Source organism: Hippopotamus amphibius, chromosome 8 (genome assembly GCF_030028045.1).
Source record: "Hippopotamus amphibius kiboko isolate mHipAmp2 chromosome 8, mHipAmp2.hap2, whole genome shotgun sequence".
Lineage (NCBI taxonomy): Eukaryota > Metazoa > Chordata > Mammalia > Artiodactyla > Hippopotamidae > Hippopotamus > Hippopotamus amphibius.
Genome location: NC_080193.1, coordinates 796,345 through 811,982, shown reverse-complemented (window position 1 = coordinate 811,982; position 15,638 = coordinate 796,345). Strand labels below are relative to the sequence as shown.

Genomic DNA, 15,638 nt, shown 5'->3' with positions numbered 1-15,638 from the left:
AAAAATAGTAAAAGGACCAGGTACACTGCCCATAAGATCAGGGTATCAGCTCTCATATTCTTATTTGACACAGTGCTGGGAGTTTTAGGCACTGCAATAAGGCAAGATAAAGAAGTAAAAGATAAAAACAAAAATAAACAAATGGGATCTAATGAAACTTAAAAGCTTTTGCACAGCAAAGGAAACCATAAACAAGACAAGAAGACAACCCTCAGAATGGGAGGAAATACTTGCCAATGAAGCAACTGACAAAGGATTAATCTCCAAAATACACAAGCAGCTCATGCAGCTCAATATCAAAAAAACAAACAACCCCATCCTCAATGGGCGGAAGACCTAAATAGACATTTCTCCAAGAAGACATGCAGATGGCCAACAAACACATGAAAAGATGCTCAACATCACTCATCATCAGAGAAATGCAAGTCAAAGCCACAATGAGGTATCACCTCACACCAGTCAGAATGGCCATCACCAAAAAATGTAGAAACAGTAAATGCTGGAGAGGGTGTGGAGAAAAGGGAACTCTCCTACACTGTTGGTGGGCATGTAAGTTGGTACAGCCACTGTGGAGAACAGTATGGAGGTTCCTTAAAAAACTAAAAATAGAACTATCATATGACCCGGCAATCCCACTGCTGGGCAAATACCCAGAGAAAACCATAATCCAAAAAGAAACATGTACCACAATGTTCACTGCAGCACTATTTACAATAGCCAGGACACGGAAGCAACCTAAATGTCCATCAACAAATGAATGGATAGAGAAGATGTGGTATATATATACAATGGAATATTACTCAGCCATAAAAGGGGATGAAATTGAGTTATTTGTAGTGAGGTGGATGGACTAAAGAGACTCTCATACAGAGTGAAGTAAGTCAGAAAGAGAAAAACAAATACATACCGTATGCGAACACATATATACGGAATCTAGAAAAATGGTGCTGATAAACCTAGTGGCAGGGCAGAAACAGAGATGCAGATGTACAGAACGGACTTGACACCGGGGGGAGGGGAAGCTGGGACAAAGTGAGAGAGTAGCATCAACATATATGCACTACCAAATGTAAAACAGATGGGCTAGTGGGAGGCTAATACAGAGCACAGGGAGACTTGAAGCTTTGTGAAGACTTAAAGAGGTGGGATAGGGAGGGTGGGAGGGAGGCTCAAGAGGGAGGGGATATGGGGATATATGTGTACATGTAGCTCTTTCACTTTGTTGTACAGCAGAAACTGACAATAGTGTAAAGCAATTATACTCCAATAAAGATTAAAAAAAAAAGTAAAAGACATACAGATTTAGAAGGAAGAAATAAAACTATCTCTACTCGCAGATAACATGACTGTATATATTGAAAATCCCAAGGAATCTACCAAGAAACTTGCTAGAATAAGTGACTTTAGCAAGGCCGAAGGACACAAGATGGACACACATACAATCACATCTCTGTGCCAACAATAAATATACCTCAGCCAAAATTTAAAACACATACTTTTGCAACTGCTCCAAAGAAAATGAATTACTTAGATGTGTACTTACACATGCAGAGGATCTGTTTGCTGAAAATTACATCATGCTGATGAAAGACATAAAAGAACATCCAAGTGAACGGAGAGACAGGCCATGTTCACGTGCTGGAACATCCAACGCAGTGAAAGTGTGAATCTCCCCAAAATGACCTACAGGTTGACTGCGCCTCCTGCCTAAACCCCAGCAAGGCTTCTACACACAGATCAACTTATTCTAAAATCCATGCAGAAAAGGCACAGGCCCCAGAGCAGCTAACATCGTCCTGACCAAGAAGAGCAGGGGGGGAGGAACCACCTCCTAATTTCGACACTGACTGTACAGCTACAGTAATCAAGTCAGTGGGCTAATGCAGAAGGCTCAGTGGAACAGAACGGAGAACCCAGAAATAAGCTCTGACAACGGCACAGAAGGCAATGGAGGCAGAGCAGCTTTTCAACACACAGCACTGGACAACTGGATTTCCACAGCAAAAAAATGAACCGTGGCCGAACTCTCACACCTTATTAGAAAATTCGCTCAGAACGGATCACAGACGTAAATGTAAAATATAAACTATACAACTTTTGGAGCACAGGGACCTCCCTGGTGGTCCAGTGGTTAAGAATCCATCTTGCAATAATCCCGGGGATGTGGGAACGATCCCTGGTTGGGGAACTGAGATCCCACATGCCGCGGCAATGAAGAGCCTGCATCACAACAGAAGATCCCGTGTGCCGCAACTAGGTCCCAACACAGCCAAAATATAAATTAATTAACTAAAAAAACCCTTTAGAACACAACACACGGTAAACTCTTCAGAATGTAAGGCTAGGCAAAGCGTTCTCAGACCTGACACCCAAACAGTGACCCACAGAGGGAAGAACTGAGAAACTGGACTGCAACAAAACTAAAAACCTTTCTTCCGTGAAAGTCCACATGAAGCAGATGAAGACAAGCTACAGAACAGGGAAAATACCTGTAAAACACATCTGCCAAAGAATCAGTACCTGCAATACATAAAGAACTCTCAAAACTCAACAGCAAAAAAACCCCAAACAATCCAACTCGAAAATGGACAAATGGCATGAACAGATATCTCTCCAAAGGAAATATGCAAATAAGCACACAGAACTAAGCACACGAGGCTCACACCATTAGCCTCACGGAAGTGCACATTAAAACCATGCGACAGTACTACATACCCATCAGAATGGCTGAAAGCCAAAAACAGTGAAAACAACAAGTGCCGGAAAGGACGTGGAGACACCGGGTCACACTCACATGGCTGGTGGGAATGTAGAACGGTACAGACACTCTGAAAACCTTTGCTACTTTCATAAAAAATGAAACACGCAACTACCATATAAACCAGCAACTGCAATCCTGGGTATTTATCCCAGAGAAGTGAAAACTTACATGCACAGAAAAACCTGTGCACACACGTTTATGGCCGCTTTAACAGTCAAAAACGGGAGTCGGCTCAGCTGTCCCTCAACAGAGGAGTGACTGGTTAAAAGCTACTCAGTAATAAAAAGGAACAAACTACTGACACGACACACGCAATGCTTAGTGGACTGTCCCGGGACCTCTGCTGGTCAAAGAGCCAATCCCAAAAGGATGCACTGTGCACGGTTCAGTTCACACAACACCACTGAAACAGAGAGCGTCAGAAACGTCAGCGGTTGCAAGCACTTAGGGACAGGCCAGCCTCCAGCCAGCCTACCTCCAGCTTCCTGCTCCGACCACACCCAATCTGAGCACACCTGGAGCCGTCAGGGCGCCCCTGAAAAGCCTCTTGCTGGAGGTGTGGGAGCATTTGCGGAGGCCACGCCGCTGGGAGACCTTGAGGACAGACGCCCTGAAGAGGAGCCTAAAGCGGAAGCTGCAGCAGACACTAAGAGCCCTGTAGCAAATCAGCCCAGCCAAACCCCAGTCCAGATGGACCCCACCCCTGCATCCAAGTCCCACAGAAGAAATGCCAGCCTATTTCCAAGCACCAAAACAGCTGAACTCTGCCTCTACTGTCTACACAAGTTGCGACTTTCAACAAAATATGACCAGGCATACGAAAAACCAGAAGAAAATATCAAACTCTGGACTTCCCCAGTGCCACAGTGATTAAGAATCTGCCTGCCAGTGCAGGGGACACGGGTTCGATCCCTGGTCTGGGAAGATCCCACATGCCGTGGAGCAACGAAGCCCATGCGTCACAACTACTGAGCCTACTCTCTAGAGCCCACGTGCCACAACTACCGAAGCCCGTGCGCCTAGAGCCCGTGCTCCACAACAAGAGAAGCCACCGCACTGAGAAACCCGTGCACCACAATGAAGAGTAGCTCCCGCTCACCACAACTAGACAAAGCCCGTGTGCAGCAAAGAAGACCCAGTGCAGCCAAAAATAAATTCCTCACACAGAAAGACAAAAAGGAAACTAAAGAGACACCATGACTGCACGCAGTGCGTGATTCTGGACTGGGTCCTGGAACAACGGGCCACACGGCAACTGCTGGCTGTAGATGACCGCATCAGGCCCAGTGTCCTGTCGTGATAACTGTGCTGTGATTATGCAAGAACACGCCCTTGTTATAACACTGAATGTTTAGGCCTCTAGGGCATCAGATCTCCAATTTACTTTCAAAAGGTTTAGGAAAATGAGGCAGAAAAAGAATGATACAGCAAATGTGGCAAAATATAAATAACTGGTGACTCTGTGAAGAGGGTGTAAGACAAGAAGTTCCCTGTCCCATTCCTGTAACTGTTCCCTAAGTGTGAAGTGACACCTAAATAACAAGTTAGAAAGTCCCCCAGCCCAGGGACCAGACACTCCTATAGGGCTGGCCTGTCACACAAGGACAAGATTATCCCCAACTTGTACAGACCGACTTAGAGGCTGGTAACAGAGAATGCTTCCCAGCTCATTTCATAAACCTAAAGTAAATGTCGTACAAAAACCAGTCGAGGAGGGCGTGGAAAAGGAATGGTAGCAACAGGCTAAGCTCACTTCTTAAAGCAGTTTCAAAAATCCTAAATAAAATATCAGCAAACCAAAACCGGCAATATACACACAAAAATCATGAGGATGGTTTAAAATGAGAAAATCTACTAGTGTAAAAGAATAAATCATAAAAATTCATGTAATATAAACAAAACGGTAATGTAAAATAGTAAAGAAGAAATACCACATACTCCCAATAAATGCAGAAAAGCATTTAATAAAAATCAACACATTTTTGTAACGTAAAAATTCCCAGAGAACCAGGACCAGCAGGGCACTTGCTCAGCCTCATGAAGACGTGCGCTCTCCTAAATGCTTGTGACAGTCTTAACGCTGAAACCCTGAAAGCCACCCCTCTTGGTGGGGAAGACAGGAGTGTCACTACTGCCACTTGTAATCAAGGCTGCGAGTCGAGGAACACCAGCGAAAAAGAGCAAAGAAGCTTTAAAAAGAGAAAAGAGTCAATGATTTGAAAGAAAACACAAAGACGTCTGAACAGAAAGTCTATTCTCTAAGAGACAAAACCGATAAGGGAGTTCAGAAAGCTGATCCCGAAATTCATACGGAAGAGGAAAAGGCCCAGAACAGGCAACACGGTGGCTGAGGGGAGGGGAGCCCGCCAGCCGTGAGGACGGCTCACGAAGCTCCCGTAAACGTGATGACGTGGGGCCCGGGCAGGACTGACTCACGGCCGAGGCCAAAACCAGGCTGCGGCCGCTGTGAAACCCTGACCCGCGACAAATCAGCAGGGCAGGGAGGAGTGGTCCGCGGAGGGAACGGGCGAGGGAGCCCTGCCCTCGGGCCGCACGCCCCCGGCGGGAGCTCCGGGCCTGCAGGAACCTTGATGTGGAACACAGGCGAGCCGACAGAGGGCCTGGCGGAGGCCAGACACCACAGGCTGGGGGGAGCGGCCAGATGGGGCAGACAGAGAAGCAGAGCGGGAGGCTCCGGGAAGACCTGCCGAGAGCAGGGGGAGGCGACCGAGGGAGTCCGAGGCTCCGGGACCCCACAGGACGTGGCAGGTCCTCTGGTCACCGCCGCCATCCCGTCTCCTAACACGGGTGGGCAGGGCCTCTGTCCTGGCGAGAGAGACGAGGGCTCCGGGGTGATATCGGGGCTCTGCCCACGGGGAGAATGGAGCGCCTGCCAGGCTCAGGCATGCACTTACTTCTTTTACACAGAAACGAGGACTTGTCCTGGCAGCTCTCGGCGCGCCAGCTGTGCAGGTCGTGGTGGCGGAGCGTGGGGAAGTGGAAGCACTGCAGCTGCGCGCAGAACACGCCATCGCCCTCCGAGGTGGCCGCCGCGAAGACGGGGTCTGGGGGCAGGAGCACCTCCGAGGAGCCTGCGGGGCAGACGGCGTCACGGCACGGGCAGCGGGCCCACGGGAAGGAGAGACACCCCCTCTCCCCGGAGGGACTCCGCCAGTGAGAAGCCGTGGACTCTCCTCGACCACAGAGTCGGGGCGGCAAGCGTGCCCTGAAGGCCGGCACCTCTGCTGGGGTGAGGTGGCCCCCCCGACAGCTGGGACCGAGGCAGGCGGGAACCGACCAGAGTGACCGTCCACGGGCACACGGCGGCTCTGGCCCGCAAACCTCACGGCCACGCCTGCGTCCACCGCCCCACCGGGAAGTGCGACCAGGCGCCCACACTCCAGGGGTGCACGGGGGGGGGGGGTGCTCCGGCAGGACCTTCGGGGACTGAGAAGGCCGCTGGGGGGGAGCCGCTGCCCGGGGCCCTGACCCGGCCGTGCAGACACACGGCCAGCCACCTGCCGCCAGGTCCCCGGGGCTGGGAGACAGGTCCCTTCACTTCCCGCAGGGGTGAGCGTGCACCGCCCCGAGTCCCCGGGCTCAGCACCCCTCACTTGTCCTCACAGACTCAGCGGCAGCAGGACTGGGACGTTCTGGGGGGAAAGGAACGGGCCCCACGCTCAAGCCAGACGCGCAAGCAGCAGCCCAGCAGGAGAGCCCCGAGGAGGGACAGGGCAGGGAGGGCACTCGGGTGGCAAGTGGAGGAAGCTGCCAGCACCCGGGCGGCGGGACCAGAGAGGCGGCCGCGGGCGGGAACGCAGCTGCCCATGCGGCTCCGGACGGCACCGCGGCCCTTCCGAGCAGCCTGGCGTGAAGCCCTTCAAGCAGCATGTATGCGTACACACGCATACATGCACGCACACGCGCCCACACGAAACCTACTGTAACCGCACCCGCCTGACGGGCCGGCACCTCTGGCCGCTCCCCGCGCCTCCCGGCCCTGGAGAGCCCCCACCCCGCCGGCTAGCACCCGCGCCCGCGCCCGCCGCACACTCTGCCCGTCTTTACGCGCCAGTCACAGCCGTGGGCTTGGAAAGGAGGGTGGACGGCCGAGAAGCGGCCAAGGGTGAAGGCACCACGGGTTCTGGAGGAGCCTCCCCCGGGCCCCGCACGCCCGCGGCGGCCCAGGCGCAGGCGGGGGAAGGGTGCAGGTGAGAGCCTGCCGGCAGCCACCCGTGCCAGGACTGCGCTCCCCAGGTTCAAGCCCAACAACTCTTCCGAAAGAGCAGGAAGCCTTACCTTTGAACGCCACCTCCCAGTGACCTTCTAAGGAGCGGTTCCGGCTGGTGATGACGTACTGGTAGCCGACCCACAGCCTGCGGGAGGCAGATGGCGGGAGACCTCAGCGCTACGACGGGAGCGGGCGCTGCTGTGTGAGGGCGCTTTCAGTAACTACACTGACCTTCAAAATACTGAGCCTCAAAGTCATTAATGATTTTTTAAAGTTTTGATACTCAATTTTAATAAAATGCATTACAACTCTAAACAATAAATTCACTGGTCAGAAACAGTTTTTATCTTGGGTAGCTCCTACCAAGACTTCTTATGGGACTTCCCTGGTTGGCGCAGTGGTTAGGAGTCCGCCTGCCAATGCAGGGGACACGGATTCAATCCGTGGGTCGGAAGATCCCACATGACACGGAGCAACTAAGCCCGTGAGCCACAGCTACTGAGCCTGTGTGCCGCAACCACTGAAGCCCACGTGCCTGGAGCCTGTGGTCCACGACAAGAGAAGCCACTGCAATGAGAAGCCCGCACATCACAATGAAGAGTAGCCCCTGCCCTCCATAACTAGAGAAAGCCCGTGCGCAGCAATGAAGACCCAACACAGCCAATAAATACATAAATAAATTAAAAAACAAAAACAAAAAAAGGCTGTTCATATTAGCTGATCCGATAGCGCTCTCACAGTCTAAGTAAAACCAGCCGAGCTCTTGGGGGCGTGGGCCTGTTATTATGCTAAGACCAGAGAGGAGGAAGCTCGCAGGGCTGTCTTACGGCACGGCACGTGAGCTACATCTCAACAAAAGGCGGCCCTGCGAGCACAGTGCCTCCAGGGGCCTCCCCCGGCAGGGCTCCCGAGTGCACTCAGCACTGCACTCAGGTGCCCCGGCCCCCGCCTCCCGGCCCTAGCGGCCGTGGGCACCCGTCTGTCCCTCCAGCCTCCACCCGGAGGGCACGTCCCCACCCTCCCCCTTCTCCAAGGACTCACAAGCACCCAGCGAGCGGCAGGGTGAGCTGCCACGGTCACAGGGCACGGGGGGGTGGAGGGAGCCTCCACCTGCCACAGTCACGGTGCTCCTACGGCAGTGTGGCAGCCCCGGCCACCGTGGGGCGGAGTGCCTGCGGTCTGGTGACCCTGCGGTCCACGCCCCACCCTGGCAGTGGATGGGGTCCTCGGCACACATCAGCCTGCAGAACCAAGCCCCCCAAACGCCAGGCCTGGGAGAGGCTGGCAGGCAGCCAGTTTCCACACTTTCTCTCCGATGCTGCAGAGCCTGGGGGTCCAGGCCAGCTCCGGAGCCAGACGGGCGGGATTGGCACCCGGCACCCCCAGGTCAGCACCTACCCTGGTCACCACCCTGGGCCCCTGTGGCGTCTGGGGGCTGAACACTTGTGCCCGCGGAAGGCACTGAGCACAGGCCTGGCAGCGCCCACTTTCTCAGAAGACCCCACCCACCCACCCATCTGCACGGCCCGCAGGCCAGGCCCACAAAGCCCCCCATGCAGCAGCCCCTCCCGACACAGGCCCAGACCCCCTGCTGCTGTAGCAGGACCCACAGAGGGGGACCAATGAAAAGGACTGGCCCAAGGTGACATGAGGTGGCAGCCCATCCCTGCCCCTCCGAGAGACCCCGGCCCATCGCGACACCTACCCTAAACCCCCATCTCCATTTGCTTCCAGGGGGTGGGGCTGCTGGGGTGTCAGAGGCCCTGGGCCCCCCCCAGACTCACTTGTGCTGGTCCTGCCATGCAAAGCTCCGCTCGGGCTGGTCCCATTCCTGGGCCAGGACGAAGCGCAGCTCCTGGTCAGTGGAGAAGGTGGCCAGGGACCCGTTGGCGCGCTGACAGGTCTGCGCGGCGTCCCAGTAGCTCTCCCCGCTCAGGTACACTCGGTAGCAGCTGGCCGTGCCCTCGTAGTGGTGCCACCCTGTCGGGCACTTCCCTAGGAAACATGAAGGGCGGAGGGGAGCCGTCCCCCAAGTTAGCACCCCCACTCCAAAACGCAGTGCCACGTGCTGCAGCTGAGCAGCTCAGAAACCACGCGAGAAAGGGGACGCGGAGGCTCAAAAGGGGAGCTTGGCTTCCAAGACCACAGCCTCCCAGCTGCACGAGGCCGTGGCAGCTGGGCCGTCAAGAACGGCCGCGGAGCTCGCTGGGTAAATCGGCTGATGAGCCGGCAGAACTCCCGGGGCGGGCGGCGCCTGTGCTCCCGTCACGTGGCCACACTAAGCACGTCCACTCAGGAGGGGTCTCGGCTGTGGCTTTTCTGCCTCTGCTCCTGGAAAACCCTAACGTCGTAGAGAGTTCATCCAGTCACTAGTTATTACAAAATCTTTTACACAGAGGCAGAGGCTGCCTCTCTGTCTACAACAGCACAGGCACAGTTCAGCCCCCAAAGGCAACCATCTCATGAAAACGGCGGCCTGGCTCCAGAGCCTGGGTTCAGGGCACGGCGTGCCCTCGCCGTCAAATGAGGCCCTGAAGGGCTGTGCAAGGGGACACCCCGGCTTGGCCGAGGGGCACAGGAGAGCCAGGGACCACACACAGGGCAGGTCTGCAACTTACTGCTGAAGCGGACAGGCTGCGCCACGTTCACGGCGTGGAAGTGTGTGGGGTCGCTGCCGCGCGCCCGCCCCGGCCTCGGGTCCACAGCGTCCTTCCCATGGTAAGCACGTGCCTCCCCGATCACGTCTGAAAGCAGAAAGAGTGACTGTCAACACGGCTCATGGGGGAAAGGCGTCAAAGTGAACCACAGTGCAGTCAGGGGCCAGGGGATTGCGAGGGCTGGGGGCGGGGAGCACAGATTCCACGTATTCAGGTTTCCTTTAAAACGAGCAGTTCGCACCAAATGGGTCACACGCGCTTCTTACTGAAATTACCCCCGGGCAGTCTTCATTTTTCATTATGACTACAAAACAGGGGCTTGCGAAACGGGGACGCGTGGCCGCACGTCGCAACCGGCTACCGTGGGCACAGCACAGGGCCAGCCACTGCTGCAGGACGCCCCCCAGCAGCCCTGCAGGACGCCCCCCAGCAGCCCTGGCCGCGGGGGTTCTCGGCAGAGCCCAGGCTGCTCCCCCGCTGGCTCCGAGCCTCCTCTCTTAGCTGCGCGCGGCCCTCTCTGTCGGCCGCTCCCTCTCTCAGGCTCCAGGGCACCTAGCACAGGCCCTTGCGTGCAGCAGGCCTGGATCTTGGCTGAAGCGTGACCGGGAAGCTCAGGGGAGGAAGAACGCGAGCTTTATGTGTCGCGGTCCAAGAGCAGCTCAGGGCTGAGAGAGGAGACCCAGGGGAGTGAGGAGACGCACCCAAGGCCGGAGAGAGCCGGGCCTACGTGCCCGCCCGCAGGGGCACCTGGTGGAGGACCCCGGTACAAGGGCAGCACAGGCGACCAACCTGGTGTGCATGGCTGCGCAGACCCCACCGTGGACACGCGCGGCTGTCTGCCTGCGGCTGGCTCAGCAACCTCAGGCTGCGAGGCCGGGGCGCGGGCGGGGCGGGGCGGGGCTGCGCAGGGGCGTGGCTGCGGGCGGCCCCCATCTCCCCCACCTGCAGCAACAGCGTCTTAGTTCCCCACCAAGGGTCTAACCCGGGCCCTGGCAGTGAACGCCCCGGGGCCTGACCACTGGACCGCCAGGGATTCCCTGACACTGTTTTTATTTAAAAACTCATCTCCATTTTTCTCATTATAAAATAATACATATTCACTGTAAACACCTGAGAAATACAAAAGTCTGAAAAGACGAAACAGATAACGCGTTACTATTCTAGAGGCCGCTGACCTTCCAATCTCTTTTCTACACAAATCCTTAAAACTCTTGGGATCACAAGAAACACTATTTTAGGACGTGCTTCTCAGCCTAAGATGACAAGCAGCTCTCCACGTTCTCAGGTGAGTGAAGGTGGCTTTCTGGGCCTGCTCAGCCTCTGTGGGCCCGTCTCTTTAATCACCACGACTCCTACGGTTCCACGCAGGGGCTGCCTGCGTGTTCTCACTTTTATAGACGCACCTGTGTCCTTCTGAGACCCCAGCAGCTTTGTCGCTCCCCAACCAACGCCCCAGCAGGATTTCCTCCGTGTTGCCACAGCCCCTTCCCAGGCCAGCGACGGGAGCAGCTTGCCAATCCCTCTGACACAGGAAAGGCACGGCAGCTGCCTGAGACCCGCTGGAGCCCAGGCAAAGACGCGAGGGGAAGCTGCCCTCCTCAAACACGGCCCCGGGGGCAGGGCGACCTCAGCGCTCTGGGGCTGGGGTGCCCCGTGCACACACCTGGACAGCACTGCTGCCCACTGCCGGGAGGGGACTGCAAAGCCCGTGCCTCTGGCCCCCTATGGCGGCAGGGGGCGGAGTGGGCAGGTCCCCGTTGGGCTGAGGGATAAGGAGGGAGGGGGGCCAAAGGCCCCGGCAGAGGGTGCAGCCAGGGCGGAGGCCAAAACCGGGCACGTCTGGGACAAGCCTGAGGACCAGCTAGCTCAGGTGTGGCTGAAGCGCACGTCACCACGCCTGCATCTCACACCTCCCTTCTGTCTGCTCAAACGAACAAGACCTGTGGCTCTACTTGGTCTTGGCCTCTTCCCCAGACTGAGCACAGCACCTCGGCACCTGGTATACAACCGGTCTAACTGCTCGGAGAGCTCGAAAAATCTAGGGCAGAGGAGAGAAAGAAAAGGACCGGTTCTGCCGGGGCCACCAAACACCAGGTGGCCAGGATGCTGCCGGTGGCGAAGCCATCTGCAGCGCGGGGAGGGGTGGGCAGCAGGCGGCACAGGAAGGAAAGTTACCAGAAGGCCCGGTGCTGGAGGAGGGGGCTGCTCTGCGCTGAGCAGGCTTCTCTGGGGTTCAGGTGGCACCTCTGAGCCCTCCTCTTCCCTCTACTTCCCTTCATATCCAAACGCCCACATCCATCCCCTCATCACTTGCTGTTCAGCGCCCACTACACGCCGCCACGGAAACCCACCGACAGACACGGCCCCCTGAGGATCCTGGGGGCCAGAAGCAAGAGGCGCGGGCGGCGGGGGGAGGCGGAGTTCACGGGACCAGCAGCCTTACGGCCCTGTGAGGACCACCTCTGACAATAAGGAGTTTCCTCAGAGCCCCGCAGGCGGCGCAGCGGCCAGTGGGAGGGTTTCAGGGTGCAGACGCCCCAGAGCAGCCCCAGGCGCCCGGCAGCAGGTGGCCCTGGCCCTCAGTGGGAGAGCCTCACTCCCGGCGGTGGGGACAGGGATGCGTCCAAGCGTGGAACCGACCAGAGCCCAGCCCTGACGTCTCGGAAGCAGCGCTCCTCTCTCCTCAGATGCCCCCACCCGGACTTCAGAACAGCTCCGGCCGGGCGGAACGGGAGCCTGCGGCTTCCCAACAGCGTCTGGCCGGAAGTGAAGATGATTTGCAAATCAAGGACAAACTGTGAATGATTCTAGCTTGTGTTTCCAGAAATGTAAAACCTGTCCGAATATGGCATCAGGGTCCAGATGAGCCTGTAACGCCTCCGAACCAAGCAGAGGCCAGGACAGACTGCAGCCTCTGCAGCGCTCCACGCTGTCGGGACACAGGCCCCCCTCCTATTCACACCAAACAGGTTTAGAATTGTGGTCAAAAATCAAATGTTTCAGGACTTCCCTGGCGGTCCAGTGGTTAAAAATCCGCCTTCCAATACAGGGGACTCGGGTTCGACCCCTGGTCGGGGAACTAAGACAAGATCCCACACGCCGTGGGGTAACGAAGCCCGCGGGCCACAACTGGAGAGCCCATATGCCGCAGCTAGGGAGAAGCCCATGTGCCTCAATGAAGATCCTGTGTACCGTGACTAAGACCAGACACAGCCAAATAAATAAACGTTAAAAAACGTCTCTAAGCTAACCGATACTTGCTAACCAACGCAGGACTTCTAGAACCAGAGAGCCAGGAAATAGACAGTTACTAACAGTATCTCCGTCACATTCAACATGTTCTTTAAGTTGATCCTCTTGCCCCCTAGCTGGGCGTCACCTCACTCAGGGGGGTCCCACTTGGCTACAGGTTGCTGGTTTGGAGGAGCCCCAGGGACCACGTCTGTCTCTGTTCCATCACAGACACACCGACACGAACACCCCATCCTCCCATTTTATACCCATGTGGACAACATGTACAGCACACAGAGACTAACTGCAAAGACACAGCCCTGTAAGTTCAAGTTCAAAACTGGCCTCCTTCCTGCTGCTCCTAGGTCCGTGAGTGTCTCACGGCACAAGTTCACAGGAGGGACATTTTACCTTCTGCTACAGGAGCTGAAGCCACCAGGCTCAGGCACGCTCCACCCGCGGGCACGGGCCTCAGCTGCCAGCAGACTGACCTGAGTCGGGCACCTCCCTCAAGGTCTTCCCAATTCTCAGGTACGCCTCCCCTCCCCCAGCCCCCTGGCTCCTATTCCCATTTCCTACAGAAAATTCTTCTGATCGTTTTAAAATTATTTTTTTTCTTACCTCTTCTAGTAGGTCTACTTCTACTTATCTCTTCCGATGGTTATGTCTGCATTTCCAAGTAACAGGTTTACCTGGCTGTTTCTATCGTTATCAATTTTAAATGCTCCCCGGTGACTTAAGGTCGGGCAGGTGTACGTACACACACACACTCCTACCTTCCCTACAGAGGAGCATCAACTTCACAACCAAAGCCCTTAGAACAGAGTCATAATGTAAGTATTTTTCACCTGTCTGCCAAACAGCATATACTAAGGCTATTCTGATCCTCTAACAACTTTCTTTTTTTCCTGGAGTTAATGTTTACATCGATTTTTTAATTTTCTTAGTTTTCTGTATATCAGCCATTCATTTTTTTCAGCTGTTCCAGCAGGTAACAAAGGCTAACAGTAAAAATTTTAAACACTGAAAACACAGCGTCAGAGTCTCCAGGCTCCACTTTGTTTCCCGGAAGCCCCGCCTCCCTTCCAGCCCCAGGCTGAACTGGCTGCTCTCTGGCTGGGGCTTGGCTCTGATCCCGGGGTCCACTCTGCTACCTTCCTGCACTGGGACCCTGTCTCCTGGACCCCAGGGCATCTTCTTTCTTGCTTAACCCGCTCCTTTTACAAGATCGTATCTTTCTAGGAAAGGGTACGGCAACTTCTACGAGTCTGTTCATACCTAAAATTTCTGTATTCTATCCTCATGTATGACTGGCTTCTCTGGGTATAAAAATCCCACACTAATAACATTTTTGAAGCTTCTGCTTAAAGATATCAGATTGAACAAACATACTCAGTCACTGAAACCCATTAAAACAACAGTAACGAGATTTTATTTTATTTTATTATCTTTTTTTGGCGCCCTGCGAGGCATGCAGAACTTCCCCACGCCTCCTGCAGTGGCAGCACTGGCCCACCAGGGAAGTCCAGTAATGGGATTTTTAAAAAGGCACAGTCACAAGGACAAAGAGAACAGGAAAGAGAATGACTAAGTTCTGCAAGCTGGAAAGCAGGAGGCAAGTGGTAACCCCCGCAGAGGAGGCAGCCGCACGTGAGGCGCCTGGCCGTGACCACTGTCCCAGGGGCCGTCCAGTTCAGCGTCTGGCAGTCTCAAACCTGCCTTATTTTACAAGTAATTCACTCTAAGTTTATTTGAGTCGAGAAAGCTAAATCCTAGGCCAACAGCTGGACAAAGTAAGGACTTTGCAAAGCTACACACATGACCCTTAGACCCAGAAATCCGAAATTTCAGCATTTACACTGATGATACATCTCCAAACCTGACCCCCTCATCAACTCCACACGTGCAGAAGGTTACCTGCTGTGATGTTATTTTAATAGCAAACTAATGAGAACGTAAAGGCCCACACGTAGGACACTGGCTACACAAGGGACTGGTACACCCCTAAGATGGGGAGAGAGACAGCAGTAAGAAAGAATTTAAAAACTTTATCAATTAATACAGAGTTATTTTAAGGATATTCTGAGGAATTAAAAAAAATCAGTGCAAAGAGTACACACAGTAAGACACTTTTTTATGTAAGAAAGGGGTAAAGAAAAAAGTAGTAAAAAATACATATATTTGCTTATTTTTGTAATTAAAAAATGCCCAGGGACTTCCCTGGTAGCACAGTGGTTAAGAATCCCCCTGCCAATGCAGGGGACACGGTTCAATCCCTGGTCCGGGAAGATCCCATATGCCATGGAGCAGCTAAGCCCGTGCGCCACAGCTACTGAGCCTGCGCTCTAGAACCCGCGAGTCACAACTACGGAGCTACAAGCTGCAACTATTGAAGCCCATGCACCCAGAGCCCGTGCTCTGCAACAAGAGAAGCCACCATGATAAGCTCGCACACCACAATGAAGAGTAGCCCCTCTCGCCACAACTAGACCCAAAGTAGCCAATAAGTAAATAAATAAATTTATGTATAAAAAATGCCCCGAACTCAGAAAAGATTTAAGCCAGAAACCAATCAAGCTGGAAGCCTATTAGATATGAGTAGAAATAGGCAAAGGGAAGCAGAACTTCTAAGTGTGTGTTTTTATACAGTTATGACTTTTGAATCTTGCTAATGTTTTACATATTCTGAAAATAAATCAGTTACACAATCTTGTGGACACACTAAAACCCATGAAATTGTATACTTTAAAGGGGTAAT

General features: G+C 54.3%; 1 protein-coding gene across 9 annotated transcripts in view; it reads right to left on the bottom strand.

Moving 5' to 3' along the window:
• Positions 1-15,638, bottom strand: part of DGCR2 (DiGeorge syndrome critical region gene 2) — a 51,619-nt gene that overhangs the window by 11,110 nt on the left and 24,871 nt on the right. For 6 of the 9 annotated variants that reach the window (XM_057746956.1, XM_057746957.1, XM_057746959.1 and 3 more), the window contains 4 exons: positions 9,611-9,736; positions 8,777-8,996; positions 7,061-7,137; positions 5,677-5,853 (listed from right to left, as the gene is read on the bottom strand). In XM_057746956.1, the coding sequence (XP_057602939.1) occupies positions 5,677-5,853; positions 7,061-7,137; positions 8,777-8,996; positions 9,611-9,736 (600 nt within the window). The remainder of the gene's footprint in view (positions 1-5,676; positions 5,854-7,060; positions 7,138-8,776; positions 8,997-9,610; positions 9,737-15,638) is intronic. The other 3 variants (XM_057746958.1, XM_057746961.1, XM_057746955.1) reach the window with 1 other exon arrangement.